The 21,315-nt window shown below is 39.8% G+C and overlaps 1 protein-coding gene across 1 annotated transcript in view; it reads left to right on the forward strand.

Annotated features, from left to right (window-relative positions):
• The first annotated feature begins 396 nt into the window (after positions 1–396).
• Positions 397–21,315, forward strand: part of LOC138038973 (uncharacterized) — a 34,598-nt gene continuing 13,679 nt past the window's right edge. The window contains exons 1-7 of the mRNA XM_068885091.1: positions 397–582; positions 6,699–6,914; positions 7,706–7,867; positions 9,972–10,274; positions 12,341–12,499; positions 13,873–14,056; positions 14,539–14,589. Of these exons, the coding sequence (XP_068741192.1) occupies positions 519–582; positions 6,699–6,914; positions 7,706–7,867; positions 9,972–10,274; positions 12,341–12,499; positions 13,873–14,056; positions 14,539–14,589 (1,139 nt within the window). The 5' untranslated portion in view covers positions 397–518. The remainder of the gene's footprint in view (positions 583–6,698; positions 6,915–7,705; positions 7,868–9,971; positions 10,275–12,340; positions 12,500–13,872; positions 14,057–14,538; positions 14,590–21,315) is intronic.

Raw genomic sequence — 21,315 nt, forward strand, 5'->3', positions numbered from 1 at the left:
TACCTAAGCACTTTTTCTAATGCTTTAAATTCTAAAAAGGCTCAAAACCATGAGATAAATATATATTTCTCAATAAACTCGATTGTCGCCTCGTGTCACTCACCGCTATAACTCAGAAATTCAAAATGCTCTGGTTTCCAAACGAAGCACGCTATTGAGCTTTAAAATTGCAAATGGATACAAATTTACCGCCTCTTATGCCTGATGAGGATAAAAACTTTCGTGGCTCTTTAGTTTTGGATTTTAGAAAATGATGACGTCACGTGAAATTTGCTCGTTTTGCAAGCTTTGACGGACATGCCAATCATTTGTAGGAGTTAGATGTTCCGCTTGTCTTCAATTAGATTCCTTTCCCGCTCGCCGGCCCCAACTCATCTACACCGTATTTACATTACTTAATCTCCATTTTCATCTTTTCTTGTGTTTTCTATGACGTTTGTTTGTTGATCGTGTGAGCTCGTTACATCGTTAAAACAAAATAATTGTTGATGCAAACGGATACGTCAACTTGAGATAAGATGGCTCTTTTCTTTGGGAACCTACTGCTGTTTGTGACGATTTATCGAGTACAAAATGCCCAAGGTATGTTTAATTCAATATGTGCTTTGCTTTGAGTCCCAAAAAGCGTGGGCTGTGAGAAGACATCGGAGTTTCTATTGATTGTGCGCAGTGCCGAAGGAAACTACATTACGAACTTCACATCGGACACCACTTTCACAGACACACAAATTCAATGTATAATTAATTAGAATAATTGTTGTTGCCTATTTTTCTCGCTTGTTTTTGATGTTCCAAACGATCACCTATGGGCGCCGTCAAATATAGCAACAATCTCAGACAAAAATAAAGGGGACACTTCACGCTGCGTAGCAGATTACCCCTTCCCCCTATTCAATGTTGCAAAGAGAACGGCGTTTTTCCAGGAGCCCGACAGTTTTTACGCCATCAACATTGATGGCGTAAAAACTGTCGGGCTCCTGGAAAAACGCCGTTCTCTTTGCAACATTGAATAGGGGGAAGGGGTAATCTGCTACGCAGCGTGAAGTGTCCCCTTTATTTTTGTCTGAGATTGTGTGTAGCTGCGTGTCACGCGAACTGTAGTTAGTAATTGAATGAAAAGGTCATGGGAGCTATTTATGTGAAGTGTCTGTAGAAGTGGGGAGTATGCATATTATGGAAGTGATTGAATTTTGCTAGATATATTTAACGAGTATGAAGAGGCCAGTAGTTCAAATAAATGAACAACTTGAGGGAAATAATTTCTCGTCAAGGAGGTCTCACTTTTAATTAGGTTAAGAGAGTTTATTTACAGTTGTCAATTCTTGTAAACGTTGTTGTTAATTGTGTGCGAAGTGGAGACTTGCTAACTCGTTCTTAGATGAACACTAAAAGATCATTTCTGTTCAGACAGTTGAAAATGTAACGGTGTTGTGATACTTCTTGTGTCGAAATGGGTACATATTGGGCACTGAGATATAATCTATGGAGGGCAGCGGTGTTCTTGGTGGAAGGCAATTGAGAAGTGTGTACCTCGTGACGTTTCGCGGAATTTATACTCGGGCCTTCTTTAACGAGATGCTTCCGTGAAGCATACACTGGCTTGCCTGTGGTACGTGCTACAGAAAATCAGAAGGCACTGAATTGTGTGGTATTGAAATACAGCATTCCAGTCTCTGAAGGATAACAACATTGGCTTCTGGGCTGACATGTTGATAATTTTCAAGTTCCCTTACAACTTCCTTGCACCACAAGTGTGCCCTCTGAGCATCTGACAGATTTGTAATACTAAACTTCACTGAAGTCAAGCCCTGTTGAGCGGGGTTAGTGTTAGGATGGGAGACCACAACAATGAACCCGTCATAAAAAACAGAAGCATCTGACTGAAAATACTATTAACGCTAACAAATGCGAACTCAGCAAGGTACAGATTTTGTTAGCTTGCTTTATGCAAAACAAATATTGATGAAAAGCACATAACTATTGATACAAAGTTTTCAGAAAGAGCAGAAGGAAGTTTCCGGGACGGTCGATCGAGAATGAAATATTTACGACATGAAAACAACATTAATTTTGAACCGTGAATATAGAATATAAAAAGTTACGATCAGCGACAAACATTTTGGGAGATTTTTGCTATGTTCAAGTAAATTGCAAAATCGAAAAGTGACATGGCCGGAATTCAGCGGGCGCCGTGATTAAGTTACCGCGGCATGTTTACTCGTCAAACAGTGAAGCATCTGTGTCAAATGATGGCAAGATACCGGGTTTTTAAAAAGTTTCTTTTTCTGTCAAGTGTTATAAAGTTTGACAATGAAATGAGCGAAGTCAAAACAAAGATCACAATCGCCCAACTCTTGTTTATGCAAAGTCAAAATTTACCCTCCAAGACGCGTACGACGTTATTATCACCAGGTAATTTCATCATTTTGGAAATAGCAGCTACTTTATTATTCATCTGCGTCACAAGTTTTCACTGATTTTGGGGCTCATTTTGTTGAAACTCAAGCACGCTTTCAACAGGCCTGTGAACCCTTCCTGCTTACAGAGCAATACTAAAAAACTTCTTGCATATCACATTTCAACCTTAAGCTCGAAAATTCAATACACAACATGATATTATAATTCACAAAGGCAGAAAATACCACAGAATCCTTTTCCAGCGAAAGTTTTATTGAAACAAACAACATATTTGCTCTTAGAGGCGAAAACCTCTTCCTATTTCATTGCGTGCGTGAAGACAAGAAACTCAATTGTGTCAAATTACCTTGTACTTCAGGTAAATACTGCTCACTTTGATTTCGTCTCGACGGGCGATAGATTGTTGTCGAAGTCCAGTACTCGTCGCTTTTGAGATTCATGCCTAGTTTATCCAACTGACTTTCCATTATTGAGCTTCATAAGGGTATATTTTGTGTAAGGATCCACTAAAACGCCATTCGCGTTGCATGACTTTCGACGCCATTGCAAGCTAAGTTAATGATTCTACTGTGTCCACCAGAGAAATCTACGCAGTTCCACTACCCTCTCGATCCTAAGAAAATAGGCGCAGAAGGCTCTATCCACAAAGACACCACTTACCAGGGGAGTGACAGGCAAGACTTTTACCGACACGGAAAAAAAAAAAAAAAAAAAAGAAAAAAAAAGAAAACAAACAAACTAAACGCAGACCTCGACTGGGTTTGCCCATAGGCAACCCAGTAAAAAGGGCAGATTTTAGTAAACAGTGAAGGCACTATGAAATGAAGTTTGCTTCCGAAACTCGCAACTACGGTAAACAAGTGCCAAGTAGACGAACAATTAACAACGTATAGGAAGAAAGGAACGATTAACCATTTGATAGACGAACGATTAACCATTTCATAGCGCCAGTACTGAAGAGCAGGAGGTTTAGAGTGATCGGTTTACTTGTGATGCTATTTTACATGATAGGTAAAATCGTTTATTCAGTTGAAAACTGTACAACCCTGAAAACTCTTCATGTTGCAAACAGCCAAAGTGGTTAACCGTCATTATAAATAATCCGCAATTCATAGCTGATTAATTATGCTAAAGCACGGTTAACCAATTGCAAGACTCACCATTTCACTGAAACGGCAGAAATACGCACAAAAGTGCAGTGAACTGAAACTTTGTGTTGACAATTTTTGTTTAATGGCATAAACGACAGTACAACAATTCGGCTTGTCGGGAAATTACGAATGCAAATGGTTAATCGTAGGTGGTTAACCGTATTCGGATTTATGATAAGTCGCCTGTTTGGTCCCACTGTTACGGTGCGTACACTAAAGAACACAGGACAAAACATATGGATGTTTGAGTTGCTTATGATTATAAACGTTGTTGTAAACAGACTATAACTTTGTAACAAAACATATATTGTAGCTTAGCGGGTGAATTTCCATTGAAGTGACTAGTACAAATTACAGTACAGAGAACTCTGTTCAGTCACCATAGTTTATCCCAATGTACTCTGTTATATGCCCTGATATTGCAGTGATACGGCTTCTCTCTCTAGAAACTTTGAAATAATCAAAAGATAGTTCTTGGTTCTACAGAAATCGTTTGTTAATATCGTATACGACGGCCACGACTCGTAATGACAGCATCTAATCGCTTGCCATCTTCATCGCGCAATTTGGCCAAGCATCTCAGAAGTAAACGCCTCTGTCTACCTGTCAGTTTTCTCGGACGTCCGCGTTGTAAAGTTGAAGTCTTGCTTTTACAGCGGTTCAGGATTCTTTCTCGCGCTGTCGCTGGATTATTCTCCAAACAACTCCACGTGAAACATTACAATGTAGTGCCGTTTTTCGAATTGACATTCCCTTAACTTGGCTCAAATAATACACACGAGCACGTGTGTTATTATCAATCCATCGCCGAGAAACCATTTTCATCCCCTTTCAGCTAAGTCCTGTATCGTGCAGTTGCAATCTCTCCCTAAATACATCTGCAACTACACAGAAAACATGTTCCAGAACATATTCGGAAACAATTAGACACATCGTCCTCATCCAAAGCATAGGAGCACTCACCCAAATGACGCGAGGACAAACGTGGCACATCCATACCATTACCCCCAAACAGCAACGAGATCTCTGTGGAACTTTCTACAGTTCTGTAATCAACACCATCCCGGTCAAAAAGATCGTGACACCAAAGCTTGTTTGAACCCCCCTCCCCCGTGACAATGTCACGGGGGAGGGGGGTTCAAATAAGCTTTGGTGTCACGATCTTTTTGACCGGGATTGAAGATGATTGCGTAGCCAGTGAATTTAAGAACTTCGCAAGGGCAAATTAAAACCGTTAAATTTTAAGATGTGTGATTCAAACCTTTTTTGTCCAAGCATCTTGAGTTTTCATGCTCATTTTCGATAACTTTTTTCCTTTCTAGTTTATGAGATGTAGCAGCTGGTGGCTTACTTAATCCACCCAGAAAATATGTAATTTTACCATTAATTTTTTTCCACTCTTTCCAATTTACCGCTTTATAAATCAACAACGGCTTAGGCAGGACTGAGTAGCAGCGGTCACAAAAATGCGTTTTTATTCCAAAATTATTACAAGTTTGCCTAGCTCGATACAAATTCATTCATCTCAGCTTTGGTTCTATTTGTGGAATTGACGGTGGTTGAAAATTTCCAATGGTTTTAATTTTACTGAATTCTTTAAGAAAGCTGGTGGCTTTCATTGTCTTATTTTATGAAAACAACAAAAATCAGTGGCAAAAGTGAACGGTCCTTCCTTTAAAACAGTAAAAGGTTATATGAAAAGCCGCAGTTTATGGAAAGGATGGTCAGACTAACGGCATCCCTGTAGAACATTAGCGTGAGACCTCTTTCTTAAATGGCGACCAAATAAAATAGTTCTTCTGTTTTAATGCAGATAAGCCTTTCTGGCGTCGTTGCGACGAGAACATTAAAAGAAATGACATTGTTTCAAAATGACAGCAGTAGGTCTAATTAAAACATAAATACAAAAGAATGTGAAGGTGGTCGCTTTTATGAAAGTGCTCTATTTCTCAGCTATTTTAACTAAGTGTTATTTATACAATATGTTCAGTGAAGTTCCTTTCAATTAACGTAACTGAACAACCGACCTCCCCACAGGTCGAGCTGGAGTGCATTTTTTCTTCTTCCTTTTGTTCGACCTCCTCCTTGTTTTTTTTTCCCTCGAAGTTTTTTCATGAATTTGTACTCGTCTTTTATCTCTTGCTGCCACCGACAAAGGAGTCCCTTGACTCCACAAAGGGCTCAATCGGGGAGAAACTTAATGGTCGTCATATTAACGGGGTTCCACAGTAATATTGCAATTACATTACATGTTTTTACAGAAATGGTTACGGAGATGCGGTGGCCTTACATATAGTTTATTTACTTCATTAATGTCAACGAACGATAAGACCACGAGTGATGACTTAGTATCAATACTAAGAATTTCAAAGTACTTCCAAGGAAACTGACGAAACAACAAATCCTGAAACTGAGAACAGAGTTTTGTGACTGAGATTTTTAACTTCCTTACCAATTTTCAAAAAGCGTTGTAAACAAAGATGTAAATCTTATTTTTGTGGGTCCCTCTTCCCCAAACAACAATGCTTGGGCACGGCTGTACTTAAAAAGTTAACTTCGGCCTGACCAACAATATTTGTGAAGTGTTGTTCTTTTTTAGGTTATGAGCCTAGATTACGGTAAAGGGAAGGTTTAAATTCTTTGCTTCGAGTTTTGTAGCTGATCCGTAATAAATATCATATATTAACTATTATAAGATATTAAACAGTATAAAATTAATGAGTAAATATTTATTAAAGAAATCGATAACTGAAGCGGTGAATGAATAATTGATCATTACGCGCTACGGAAGTACGTCAGTGTATCCATTGTAACAACGTGACTTTAACAGACGCTTGGCAATGCGCGTAGTAGATAACAAACTTTTGCTGCTTTTGCTCTGTTTTCCTTTCTAAATTTCTGAGTCTTTATAGAAGATAAATATGTACAGTACTTAATCAGGAAATACCCATTAGTTCACCAGAGAAACATGAAGGAAAGGGAACCTACGGTTGATCTCAGTTGCGCAGTAAGCCTATCTTACCGCACTTGTCTTCTGTTGGTGCTTTCCATATTAATAACCATGGACCGATTTCTTGGTACTTAATTAATAGACCTAACGTAAATATTACAATTGCTTTCTCGTTTCAGCTAAGGACAAGTTTGGGATCGTTCCGCCATGGCCTGATAACATATACCCGATTGAGTTCACATCTGCCAAAGTTACCTGTGTGGCGTTTGACTCTGCGGGGATAAAAACTCCAAAAAGAATAGACTTCGTGAGGAAAAACCAATATGCTGAGTACACAACACTAAAACAGAGTGATAATTTAAATTTTACAAGTCAAATAGAAATGACAGAACAAGGTTCGTAACTCTTATTAGATCAACTTTCCAAAGAGCCCCAAAAGCATTGGTACATTCGCAGATACCAAAAAAGTACTCAAATGATTTGCATTCGTAATCGAGCATAAACAATACAAAAGACAGTCTAGTGAAGATCAGCAAGGATTCTCGGAGGATCCCTTGAATGACTTGAATGGAAGTGGTTTATGATTCGAGTACTTACTTAGCGCCTTCTGCTTCCGTTTGGGCGCCAAAATGAAGTCGCAAAGGACCTGGCGACGAATTAGTTTATTTATATAAAAAAACGTAACGTATTTAAATATTCGCCTTGCATGCAATCAACCGATCGACACACCCACAATGTAAGAGACGTGTTATGAAGTATGGATTGCCCAACAGAATTGAAAGTAGAATTTCGTTGCGAATATTTAAATACGTTACGTTTTTTTTTTTATATAAATAGATTAATTCGTCGCCAGGTCCTTTGCGACTTCATTTTGGCGCCCAAACGGAAGTTCTACTGCACTAGCGCAAATCAGATACGATAGCTTACTTTACATTACCGAGAAGCCTCATCATAATTCTGCTAAGTTTTAGTGAGTTGAGAAAAGCGAAATTCTCGGGTAAAAACAGCATATAGTAGATGAGAGAATTAAAGAACTGAACCGACCAAATTTAAGTGTGATCGAGGATTCTGTCGCGGTCCACGTTGGGGGAAACCGAGATCCATTTGCACGGCGGTAACCCCAATCATTTCCGACGAAGAAAATTCAGTACTTTGCTGCAATTTGCATACGAACGTGTTTTTGCAGGTGGAAAGCAATTGAAGAAGCTTTTTGTTACAATGTTAATTAAAAATGTTACCGAGGAAGATGACAGTCAATTCGGATCCCTGGGAAGGTATGAGTGTCACGCTTTTGCAGGTGGTGACCATTCCCCGAAGAAGCATGGCTTCAGTATCAATGTTATCAGATGTAAGTATGCTTGCGACCTTATAAATCTCCTGAGTTGCTACTTGTAAGACTAGTAACATTCCTGGACCGTGATTGATTGTATACTTACCTTTTTAATGACTTGCGATGATAACATAGGCAGAATTTTGAGCGACACTCCCTCTTTGTCAGTCTATCTATCTGTTACTGCGTAATACAGTAATTTCATTACTGTCTTTTTTTTTTTTTCAACGAAACACTATCTACATCCTTTTCATGACCCAGGCTCCGTTTTTCCTATGAAAGACTCAAAAGATCTTTGATCCTTCTTCTTGTTTTCACCTTCTAATCCCTACTACATCTACAACTTGACAACTACCACCACAGTCTGACAACCGCTCTATTACAAGCGCAATTTTTTAATTAAAAACTTTACAGCGAAAGAGTAGCCACGTTTTGCTCAAACATTCATGGAAAATCATAGACTCTGATCACTTACAAAAGTAAGCATGCCTGTGACCTTTTCTAAACACAGCGCCATTTCCAGATGTATGTAGAAGCTTTTTACGTGACTCTGTGTGCGAATAATTTAGTGCATCACCACTGTATTGTGTTTTTCACCTCTCCAAATCGACCATTGTATTTTATCATTGAATTTGTCTCTCTTAGATTTTTTTGTGCATGCACTTGTATTAGTCAATTCCAAGAGCGCCCATACCCGTACCCCGGGAAATCCCGGGCCATTTGACTTATACCATAAAAAAGTGGTCAAATCCCCCCTATGTTGACAGTTTACACTGTCAAATCCTCTATCAGTTAGGGCCTCACAAAGCGTAAAATACCCGACCCTCCGTACAAGAAGCAATTTTTACTAAAGTAAAAAGACTTAGAGAACTACTTCAAAAACATTTTTCCAGAGTTAGAGTCGGAAACGTTTCTCATGAAACGTTTCATGAAACGTTTCTCTAAAGGAACGGTGCTGTGTCGACGGTGTGGAGTGAAACACGGAAATTTGGTTTTGTCGACTTGATAAAGAACATTTGTAATCTGACATTCCGAGCGTTAGCTCGTCATTAGAGCGAATTAAGGAATTATTTGTGTTCAATGTAGGAGATGGAGGGAGGAACTTTGCAATTCAATGGGTAAACCTATGGCGATATGATTACACGGATCGATTGATATAATGAAAAGCGTTCATCAAAACAGTATGGAGTTAAGTTGCCTTGTTAAAAAATAAATGTTTGCTTTAGATTTTTTAGGCTTTTTATGTTACCTTGATGTAGTAATAGGCCACAAATAGTCATGCTTAGGATTATTGAAATGGCGTGAAATTGGTTTCGACGCGTCTTTGTCATTTCTTCCCACATTTCGAGGAATGACTCAATCTGTTGGTTTTCTCTCTGGTTCACTGTTTTTGCACAGTTTACAGGTTATACAATGTATTTCGAAGAAAGCTAATGATTTTTTGGAGATTTCTGAGGTGTCTTTTAAAGGTGGGTGGAACAAAAAAAAACTGCCTGAATTGATAAATAGTTTTTTTATAGTTCCTATCTGCTGCAATGAGAACCAAAATGGAAACCATCCCACCTACCCAACCTTTTCGTGAGTTATATTGAACACACCGTTGTGGGAAAATGAAAAACGGCTGAGTCTTTGAGCTACAGTAGTTCAGCCTGGCAAAATTACCTTTAACGGTACTTTGATCGAAAAAGATAATTGAGCACTCGGAAGCCTTCGCTTTCGGGGATGACGGTATGAAGGGGTGTATAGAGCTGTGATCTCCTTTGTGAAAGTGATTTTGTTTTTGCTCGAGAAATTGAAAATACGCAAAATTTTAAGTGCATGGGTTCTGTCTTTGAGGAACGACGGTAGTGATACGACTATGGGTGCCATGATTTGTCTAAATAGTCGGAGATAGGTGGGGTGAATGGCGGAGAAGGGGGGAGGGGACAACTACATGCTGCAGCAGTAAGACCGCCCGGTTGTTGTCTCTCTCTCTCTCTCTCTCTCTCTCTCTCTCTCTCTCTCTCTCTCTCTCTCTCTCTCTCTCTCTCTCTCTCTCTCTCTCTCTCTCTCTCTCTCTCTCTCTCTCTCTCACTATACAACTGGAGCCTGCAGGCCTTAAACATTTAATGTTTTCTTATAGACGAAGAAATTCCCCGAGTTCATGTAACGAAGCCTGGAGTTTTGCAACATGAACAAAATTTCACGATGACGTGCAACTTAACAAACACTGGAAGAGCTGACCTAAAGAGGATATCGTGGTTCAAGAATGGCATGTTATTGCAAGGTATCCGATGTCCAGATCCAAGCAGTCCTGAGGATTTCTTGCCACCGTTGGTTATTAAGGACGCCGGTACAAAAGACGGAGGCATTTATACCTGTGTTGTTGAAGTGTTTTTACGCAACGTCCTGAAGTATAACGTGACAGATATCGCAATGGTCACGGGTGAGTAGTCACACTCCTTCTAACCAATCTCTTGAGACACATGTAACAATGATGTAATGTACGATAGACCTTTTTCGCTTGAACATTTTGTTTTCCCAATACAGATCATGTTATAATACTCAGGAGGTTTGGTCCTTTGTTTTGTTCATTAAAATGAGTGCATGCAAGCGTGAAAATGCCTGCATGCACTCTTTTTAGGGTGCGTTCGATTGACATATTCCGGAATAGGAATACATGGAATAGAAGTTAGAAATCGTTCGTTTTTACGGAGATTCACATTAAAATTGTCAAACACCTGCTAAAATGCTATTTTAAACATATCTTTATCATCCTTGCTGCTTCAAAAACGCCAAACATACCGTTTTAAATCATCACCCCGTGTATTCTTATTCCGGAATAGGGTCAATCGAACGCACCCTTAATGAACAAAACAAAGGACCAAGCCTCCTGAGTATTATCACGTGATCTGTATTGGGAAAACAAAATGTACAAGCGCAAAAGGTCTATTGCTGATGGACGAACAAGCGAAGATTATAGGGAGCTTAAGATTTTACGACGGCGACGGCAACAGCAACGCGGCAAAACAATGATATCATTGGTTAAAAGAGCATAGATAATCGTGCTGCACGTGCAGCACGGATCTTAGGACGGATTCTTGCGGTACTCTGCATAACGACGAAGTGAAATTACCAAATTTGAGGTTTTGACGACAACGTGAGCATGCAACAGAGAATCTTTCATTCTCTATTTTCACTTTGTAACTGCTCGTACCAATTTATTTTTAGGACACTTCGCCAAAATTGTAAGAAGTAAACGAGATAGAATAACCGCGAAAGTACTATGATAAAGCAAAGTGATATTTCGAGGTGACGTTTTCGTTAAAGTCGCCGTCGTAGATCTTAAGGTCCCTGTTAACGAGAGATCTCTAGTTTTCGTCCAACAACATGGCGGCAGCGACAACGTAACATGAAAACCACCAAAAGCCGTCTTTCATTTTATGTACTTATGAAAAATAACTGCCAAACCGCGGAAAGTTAGGTCAAGTCGAATTTATTTTTACTAGTTTAGCAGAAAAAAAATCATGTACAGTTTACACAAATTACAAAGAAGAGAGATAAAAGTAATTCATAGACAAAGAAGACTAACTTGCTAAGATTTGCATATGTTGTTGATCTGTGTATAGTGACCGAAGTCGCCGAAGCTTTCGTGTTGGCCTCTCTCCTATTTGAATCTTCTATTTAAATAAATAGGAGAACCTTCTGAGGTATCTGCATAAAGCTGTTGAGCTTGTTCAGGCCTTGCATGCTTCACTAAAATTACTCAATTTACTTTATTTGTTCTTACAGGGGCTGTCTGACTGCATAGCTATTTATTTTGTGCAGTTTAACTGATCACTTGCCCCTACTCGCTAAGCAACTCAACGTACGTTAACCCAGAAATTACGTATAATTAAACAACAAACATCAAAGCTTCGTGACAGAAACTGTTTCTCGAGCATACAGAATTAGTGTTACAAATAAGAGAGAGATAAAGATTTTTTTGAAAGTGTTAGCTACGCTGAACAGTTTTTAAAAACCCCAACTGGAATCAATTTTAATCTCGTACAATTTTGCCCACCTTTGTCTCCTTTTGTATTTGGCGTTTTATCCAAACCATCCTTCAATGTTTTAAGTAGTTATTTTTAGGTATCTCTTAATTTGGCTGCCACTGAGTTCCCAGTCAATTAATTTGGCTAAATGTCGTGGTCAGTGCCTAGGTACTTAGAGGGTGAGGATGTGGGTGCTGGAGTCTCAGATATCACTTAAAGTTTGGCCCATTTCTCAGGTAACAGTTACAAAACACATCAACAATTCTCAACTATCAGTTAAAAAAACACGTCGTTTCTCAGCTAACAGTTAAATTTTGGCCGAATCTCAGCTATAAGTTAATTCCATCCATACCCTCTACTTACCTAGAATGATCAAAAACGCTATTCAGTTCTCGTACGCTGCTTGTTTCTACAGGCTTTAGTTGATTGTAATAAGAAAACGCCTTGAAAATCCTTATGGTTTTCATTCTTTGGCTAGTTGCTCCATGGATTGATAAGCCCATAGACGAACTCAAGGTTCACAAGAAAAAGGGACAACAAGTGTCATTTGAGTGCAGGGCTGGGGGATTTCCATTGGAAGTTCAATGGCAAGCGGAAGCATTTAAGAAGGATTCTGTGGAACCTTCTAAGTGTATAAGTAAGGGTAAAGGTGATGTTACACGAGCCGATTTTTAACGCCGATTTTTAATCCATGTTACACAAGACAGCTTTTAACGCAACTTTGCTGCGGCAACGGTATGTTACACGAGACGATTTTTAACGCAACATTGCTCGCAGCACTCGAACCCAGGCTCCTGCTCGACAAATATGGCGGACAATGAGTTAAGAAGACGGCGGCTGAAAATCATTCGGGCTCTGTTGTTAGTGGACGATTTGGAAGATGAAAAAGGAAGAAATCGGGAACGAATTATTTGGACGAGAAGTTGGATTAGACGGGAGGAAAGAAGGGTATATCATCAGTTAATAAGAGAGTTAGCTCTTGAAGATGTTGCGTTAAAAGTCAGCGGCGGGGGTGTTACTCGCACCAACACCAACAAAATTCGGGAAACAATGTTGCAGGTTTTTGAATCGCTTTCAAAAACCTGCAACATGTTGCCGCAACAAAATGTTGCGTTAAAAATCGCCCCGTGCACCCTGTTACACGAGGCAACTTTTAACGGACCAATGTTGCATTAAAAATCGGTGTTAAAAATCGGCTCGTGTAACATCACCTTAATGTTTATACAGTACACTGCTTAATGTATTGAAGCAGGTCAATTGATAAGTGAACATTAAATGTTCTTTTACCACAACTGCTTGAAATCTCGCAATCTGCTTGGCTAATTTTCCGTTGTCGATAAGAGTCTAGAAAACGCTGCTCGCGTCAACGCGTCACGCAATGCATTTTTCAGTTCTCAAAGATGGGTGACTCTACAATAGCCAATCAGAAACGCCTATATTGGGAAGAAACCAATCAGATTGCGACAGTTTTAGACAACACGTGCTCTTTCTTTATGTCAAGATCTTGGTCACCCTCTGAAATGAACATCATTTTGACGTTGAATATTGTGGTAAAAAAAACAAATCGAATGTGGTTCAGCTGCAAAGGGTAAAGGGTGTGCTGTCTCGCACACTTGAAACGTGAAGGATAGGATAGGATGTTTAATCTCATTATATCAATGTAGGTTATACACAAAAGCGACAAAAAGGAGAGAAAAAGACAAGGCACCATGGTCTAATGATTACAAGAATTATCAAATTGTGGAAACATGAAAACAATGAAGAAAAGAAAAACATATAGAGAAAAAATAAGCTAAGACCTAGGACTATGAAAAGGAAAAGAGGACTACATTATGTTTTATTCCTTCTTGTTTCTGAACAATGTGCTCGAGAAAACATTTAGTAAACTTTAAAGCAATCGTTGTTCCAAAGGAATCTTTGCTTTTTGAACTCACAACAGTTTGCACGAAACATGCAGCTGTTCAGAATAATATATAATCAATTAAGTCCTTTCACTGTCTTCTTGAACAGATGAATCGGATAAAAAGTACGGCATTGCGCAAAGTGGAATTGACGAGCCTTACATCCTGACTTTATCAGACTTGCAGTACAGTGACGCGGGCTATTATTACTGTTGTCTTTCATCTAACTGCTCGTCAAGTCATCCCAACAGAGATAACTGCCAGCGCTTCACTCTTGTCGTTAGTGGGCAAAGGTAATTATCTTGAGTAAAATGCTAGCTGATTCATCCGTGGGCAACAAGGGAATAGTCAAAAATGAAAGAGTCCCTTTGATCAAAGTTAGTTACCGCAGAAAACAAGAACAAGTTTGCCGTGCGTTTTGAGAAAGATAAAAGCGCGTGCTGGTAGCCGAAATTTGTGTGTCAGTAATGAGCAATCGTAATGAAGCGTTGATTTAATTTTTCTTTGTTATTGTGAGTAACTACATCGATGTAACTGCTTCTGGGTGACTCACAGTACTCCTTTTCTGTTTTTGAGTCAAGAGAGTGGAACAAACTTTATAATGCTAATCGGCATTCAGTTAAAAAGGAAAAAAAAAACATCGCGCCCTTAGTCAACCAGGAATTATAAGGGAATTCTCTGTTCATTGACCGGTCGGGAAGATGTTGAAAATACCGAAACACAAAGAAATTTCTAGTCACTTTCTCCAACTGAAATATTTGTTTTCCAACCGCAGTTCAACACGACAAATATGCGAAACCTATATGCTGGTGATGCTATTTCTCAGGTAGGTGTCTCAGTCTATTCCCTATTATATTTTGGATGTGGTTTAAAATACTTACCTAGCTCTTAAAGAAACCGGAAGTTGGCGGCAGCGACTAGGGATCAGCATAAGTGAGTGAATAACTTCAAAGGAATAAAAGATGGATTGTTATTCTTGCTGTTGTTGTTGTTATGGTCAAGGTTAGAGCAGAGATCCGCGCGCGCCGAAAGCGTGCGCGCCTGGTGCACCATTGATAACAAAATATGGTAACCCATCTATGCGAGAAGTCTTGGTTTTCTAGCCATGACGTCATCGACCGTACGTACGTCCACCCCTCCCTGTATGCGACCAGTATCATGCCAGTTAACAGCATACATCTTTGATATAGGACATCCATGTTTTGATCAATAGACACCTGTCAAACAAGGTATCCGCTGACCATATCGCCGGCTCAAGCCTAGAGCTCACAGAGGTCAGCTCTTTTTTTTAGTTGACCGCTGACCAGGTACTGACTTTTGATTGGATTGCAGGCTCAACCCAGGTTAACTCACCTAAACATAAACGAGGCTTCATTTTTCGCGCGTTTTCTGTGGCTCGACGCTGCTACACGGCCATACTACATCAACTATAGCTCTCACACATTCAACGCTTTTCGTGTTCAGGTCAAAACGGTTTGGAGGATTTTTTCTCTCTACATTTTTCGCTGGTTTCAATCCAGTTTGAACTATCATGATATCTGTGGTCCACACTGGTGGCTACGCAGTTATTCAAGTCAAGCATCGGAGGGATATAAACTTAAAGCTGACTGGTTATTCTTAATTTGCTTAGAGCTGCTTTTTTCTCTGTATTGCAATTTTTGGCATATCTTTAGAAGCTCTGATAAGGTTACATGATGCCTGGAGGACCTATGTCTAGAACAGAAACGAAAGTAGAGCGAAAGAGAACAATAACGACAAAACAGAATACCAGTAATATAGCCCATACTTAGTGGAAGAAGTTACGCCACAAATTCTTTCCTTGGGCACTAAACCGTTTGTTATTTTTACGGATGCGTTATTTAAAGTGGATGCATATTTTTAAAAGGAAAAAGGAAAGGAACTTTATTTAAGTGTCTAGTCGTTCTAGCGCTGGAGCACTAATTGGGGACACTGTAAACTGAAATTAATGATGAAAGCAAATAAAGTCAAAGGTTGGTTTTCGAGGAGAGGGGAAACCGGAGTACCCGGAGAAAACCTCTCCAAAAGGTAGTGCAATCGGTCCTTTCTTTGTTCAGGGATGAAAATCGAATTTTTATTGTCAACTGGATTTAAATAACAATTATCTGTACCCTTTTTGACAAAAAGAAAAAGTTGATTTGTCAGTGTTTGTTTTGCTCTAAAATGTGAGCGAACAAATGCTTTTTTAATCCGTTTGCCCAACGGGTTTTCGTTGTGCCTCGACAGTGACAAGAAAATTTTGCCCATATGTTATAAACACGTAATCGTGATGATTTCTCGTAAAATTAGGGCGGAATCTCACTACCTTGCCAACACTAGCTTGCCAGCAACTACTTTCCCTATTACCTGCCTAGCCATGATGTGGAAGTTCGTGACAGGAGTTATGGAAGAGAAGTTATACCACCACTTGGAAAGGAATGGACTGCTAACAGCCAGTGAACAGAAGGAGTGCAGGAAGGGATCCCGAGGAAATAAAGATCAATTGCTTGTAGACAAGGCAATCCTGAAGAACTGCCGGAGAACGTTGACAAACTTGTCAATGGATTGGATAGACTACAAGAAGGCATATGATATGGTGCCGCATTCATGGATCCTGAAATGCCTGGAAATGGTTGGGGCTGCCAAGGATATGGTCTCTATAATCAGTAACAGCATGGTGAACTGGAAGACAGTATTGACATCACAAGGACTGGCTCTCGGGCAGGGGGACAATAGGAGAGGAATTTTTCAAGGTGACTCCTTGTCACCAGTACTGTTTGTAGTGATAATGTTACCCTTGACCATAATACTACGAAAAATGAGAGCTGGATACAAACTGGCAAAGGACATGAAACCCATTAACCACCTACTTTTTATGGATGATCTGAAGCTGTACGGAGTTTGCGAAGATCAACTACTTAGACTCGCTTGTTCAAGTAGTAAGTTAAGAATCTTCTCGCAAGACATTAACTGAGATGTCGTATGGGCTAGACAAGTGTGCTTTCCTGGAAATGAGAAGGGGAAGACAAGTTGGCGGTAGCGGAATAGAACTACCCGACGACCAGGATATCGGGGAAATAGAGGAGGAAGGCAACAAATACCTTGGTATCTTACAGTGTTGGACCAGACTCTCAACACCAAGATGAAAGGCAAGATAATATCGGAGTATATCAGAAGAGTGAAGAAGTTGTGTAGATTAAAACTCAATGGAGGAAATTTGACCGATGGCATCAATACCTGGGTTGTAGGTGTAGTACGCTACAGTGCGGGGATTGTGGACTGGACGATGGAGGAGGTAGCCAACATGGATAGAAGAACTAGCCCTGAAGATCTTGGCAATGAATGGCTGTCTGCACACCAGGAGTAATAAAGACTGATCGGCAGCAAGGAGTGTGTAAGAAGGGAGTGCAAATCCCTCCATGTCTACGTAAGAGAGAGCAAAGAGTAGATGCTTCGTTGAAGGAGAGAGTGATTGTTGAAGAAGACTGCATGGCGCGGAATGGCTATTGTTTGTAGGACATATACTTGCTTTCTGGCATAAATTACTTTTGTCTCACTTGAACTCCTATGTGGGTTCTTAATAGACTCCAATTGGTTGCGGTTAGTTTCTTACAAATGCAAATCTACAGGAAAATGCTGGGAGGTGCGAATACCTAGTGGAATAACTGTCCATCAAATGTACAAGCAGTTTGCAGGCGGTAGATTTCCGTACAAACCCGATCACTCCAAACAGTTTTATAGAAAATCCTACATCTCATTTGCGACATGATTTGCGACAGCTTAAGCCCGGTTCCCACTTGTGCAAGAAGCACAAGTACAAGCGTAAGTATTAAAAAACACGTGTGGGAACCGGCTTGAAATAAACGTGAATTAAGCATAAGCGTAAAGCGCAAGAAAGGAAAGCTTTTCATAGGGTTGTGTTTATTTCACAAGTGGGAACCGGCGTGAGTTTGCCCAAGCACGACGATTCGCACACCATCTTGAATCTCACTAGATCTTCTCGGACGTTTATATTACTACGCTTGCGTATGCTAAATTTTATTCGGCTTGTCTCACTGTGTAAACGACGCAAGCTTACCTTGTGATTACGCTTGTGCTTATCGCTTTAGTGGCCGGTTCGTATGTTGTGTCATGAGCGTTTTTAACACATTTGTACTAAGCCTCTTGTGGACTGGAGGCAGACCTCTCGATGCGACTAATGTTTACCACTTTTGTAAATTGTAATGACAGAGAATTTCACAATTTTTGTCTTGTTTCCTGTCACGTTTCATTTTACATCATTCAGATTCACGCGAGACATGCTTGGCTTAACTTTAATTACCTTCCAGAACTCCCCTGTTTTTTCTGTTTGAAATGGGCCAAAATTGTCATTACTTTAATTGAAAAAAAAAAAACTCGCCTTAAGGACGGTGCCTACTAATTAACAATATTTTTGCCCCGGTGTGTGATTATGCAGGAAGTGTAGATCTTAACAAGTGTTATTAAAATCCAAAAAGAAAATTGGGGGTAACCACGCATTTTTCAAAGATAATTCATGAATAATATTTGTAAAAAACTTTAAAATACAAAGCAATGTATGGTGTTCTTTCTCAATTTGAAGCTTAATTATCTCTGAAAAATGCATGGTTACCCCCAATTTTCTTTTTGGATGCCAAGAGTACTTACTAAGATCTACTTTCTCCGGATAGTTTTAAACCGCGCAAAAGTATCCCTGTATTAGTAAGCATCACCGATAGGAAATCCGAGTATCTCAAGATGCGCAGAACGTGTGCCCAATAACAATAGTAGGCACCGTCCTTAAGTGCACGAACCGACTAGTTGGTTTTCTGTGCCGTGCGTAAAACACAAGTGTGCGCCGCTCTCTAAGAAGCTGACCATTACGAAATCGACTTGCTGGCTTCTCTGAGCTTTTTATAGTTTGTCGCTCGATACATTTTCGGTTTAGATTTCTTTTTGCCCGATTAAGAGATTGTCGATGCTGGAATCGCGATCAATCTTACAGCTGAAACCAAGCACAGATATTTTAATGCTTTTTGTTGTGGCCTCAAGTCCCAAGCAACCGTTAAGCTGGCGGCATGAAGCCAACATGATGAATGAGTTTCTGATGCGTTTCGGACGCGTTACGCTGGCGACATGGAAAGGGAAAGGGAAAGGGAAATGATGATGATCAAACTTCTCCGCACAATTATTTGTGGCAGAGTTGAAAGTTTTTTGAAGTTATATTAAACGCAATTCAACTTACCACGAGCAAAAATCGATGTTAGGTAGTTTTACGATTCGTTGACCATTCGAAACACTACTTTAATATATCTCGAATAATCTAATGAGATCAAAAATACAGAAAAATATGGCGGGGCCGCTGGTATCACCGACCAGCAGTCGAAGAGAAAACATTGGTTTGGTTGACCGGTATTCAGAAACGTTCTTTCGCATTCCCGTTCCTGTCATATTTCATTCTATCGCACCCAGACGCGAAAAACAAACGAGCGCCAGGAGCGCGATAATTACGCTAAGCCATCCTAACCACGGCAAACGTGTGCTGTTTTACATTGACGAGGCACCGACTAATAATTGTTTTCTTTTATCCGGTGCTTTTCAAATGTTTGCAATAAATCGTTGCAATAAGAATTTCAAACTTTGAGCGTCGGTTGCTTTCTCAGGATTGAGTTACATCGAGCAAATGCTGTGAAACCATAGTAGTGAGAGGTGGTTTTGGCGCAACGGTACTCTCAAGCCGAGCCAGGTTAGGTCAGCACTTGGCTCAAAGAATTTATTTCTCGTTGTAAGGTTGAATGATGTAAATTCTTAAATATTATTTAACGTTTATATTCTAGGAGTCCTTAGCTTCTACATTCGTAATATGAGTGAACAACTCATCTGGATCTGGTGATCAGTGATCAGGAATTTGCTTGTTGACTCAGTTCTGTTGAAATCGGCAAAGCCGTGTGATTGCCGTTGGACTTTGGGAAATCGGTGTAAATGATTATATGCAAATTTTCTTCAAGATTGTAACTAAGCGCTGCATTGATTTTCTGATTGTTCTTGGATTGAAGCAAGTTTCGCGCGGACAATCTGACTATGCTTGAGGGATCAGTTTTCCTTCTTGTGCGGATTTTATCGGTGGCTGGTTAGAGATGGTCGTTGAATAACATGCAATTGTTTCAGGAGAACCTTTTAACGATTCGGTCTGACCGGGTTGTCAGTGAATCGAACTAGTCAGAATTGTTTGCAAGACTCTTATAGGATAGCCGCTTTCACAGAGCCTTCGGTTGAAAGTGTGGTTTTTCTAATAACTTTCTTTGACTGAGTTCTCGAAAGACGCAGTGCTTCTCCTTTGTTAAAGTTCTTTTAAGAGCTAAAGTGCGGCGAGATGAGAAGGTCGTATATTGGAAAGCTTCAGTAGCCTTGAAATGCGTCTGTAAATCAGGAATTTTGATAGTTGGGGTCCTAGACTTCATTTTCTAGGAAAACAGCAAGTACGTCAGCATTTTGCTATTTACGCTGAGCAGAATTTGAAAGATTACTGCAAACACTATCTCCTGTGTGAGAACAACACTGGTCTGGTGCCAAATCCTCACTCTGGTGACTTACGACTTTGGATGTCGGCTTCAATCGTAAATGTTCGCGAAAGGTCGTAACAAAATCCGGTAGACTAAAAAGTACATTGTCAACCTTTATGGAACACCCAAGGGAACAGTGGAGGCGGAGCTAAAGCAAGATTCATGAACTCAGTGTGCCTGCATTTATACATATTCATGAGCAAAATGGCTCATTATCTACTCATTATGTGATACGAAATAAAAGAGCGCAAATTTCCAAGTAAATCCTTTGCCGCTATATTTGACATTTTAACATAATGTCTGAATTTACTCTTTAAAGAAACTACAAGTTCATAAAAAAGTTGGTCCACAAACAAGAAATTTTAAATAGAAAAAAAAGCATTTTTGAATTCTCATATAAAATGGATGAAAAATCACTCGCATTTTAACTCAAATTTCCAATAGTTTTTACAAGTTGTGTCCATCTCCCGAGCGTCCCGATCTGGTCTTCATTCACCCTACAAGTTAGGACTTTTACAACCGAGATGCTTTTAGAATGAAAATTAAAGTTGCGCGTTTGCCCATTTCTGGCGCCATTTCTTTTAAAAATGTAGTTGTCGCTTTCAAATTTCGCGCTTCAGCGCGTCACTTCTATGCTAATGCGATGATTAGTCATATGAATATTAATGATGTCCGGCCATTCTGCGCCATGGCAGGACCATGAGAGGAGGAGGAAAGATGAGAAAGTTAAAAACTGGAAGGAGAAAGCCCTACATGGTGCGTTTGTCCAACAAATATTAGATGAAGCTGGAGAGGAGTCTTGGAGATGGCTCAGGAATGGATTCGTAAAACAGGAGACAGAAGATTTGATTCTTGCTGCTCAGGAACAAGCTTTAAGAACAAAATCGATCACGTACAGCATAGATAAGATCTCAGAGACACCACTGTGTAGATTGTGTGGAGATGTCACTGAAACAGTGCGACACATTGTCAGTGGATGCAAGAAGCTTGCAGGA

This window comes from Montipora capricornis, chromosome 2 (assembly GCF_036669925.1).
Source record: "Montipora capricornis isolate CH-2021 chromosome 2, ASM3666992v2, whole genome shotgun sequence".
In the NCBI taxonomy this organism is placed as follows: Eukaryota; Metazoa; Cnidaria; class Anthozoa; order Scleractinia; family Acroporidae; genus Montipora; species Montipora capricornis.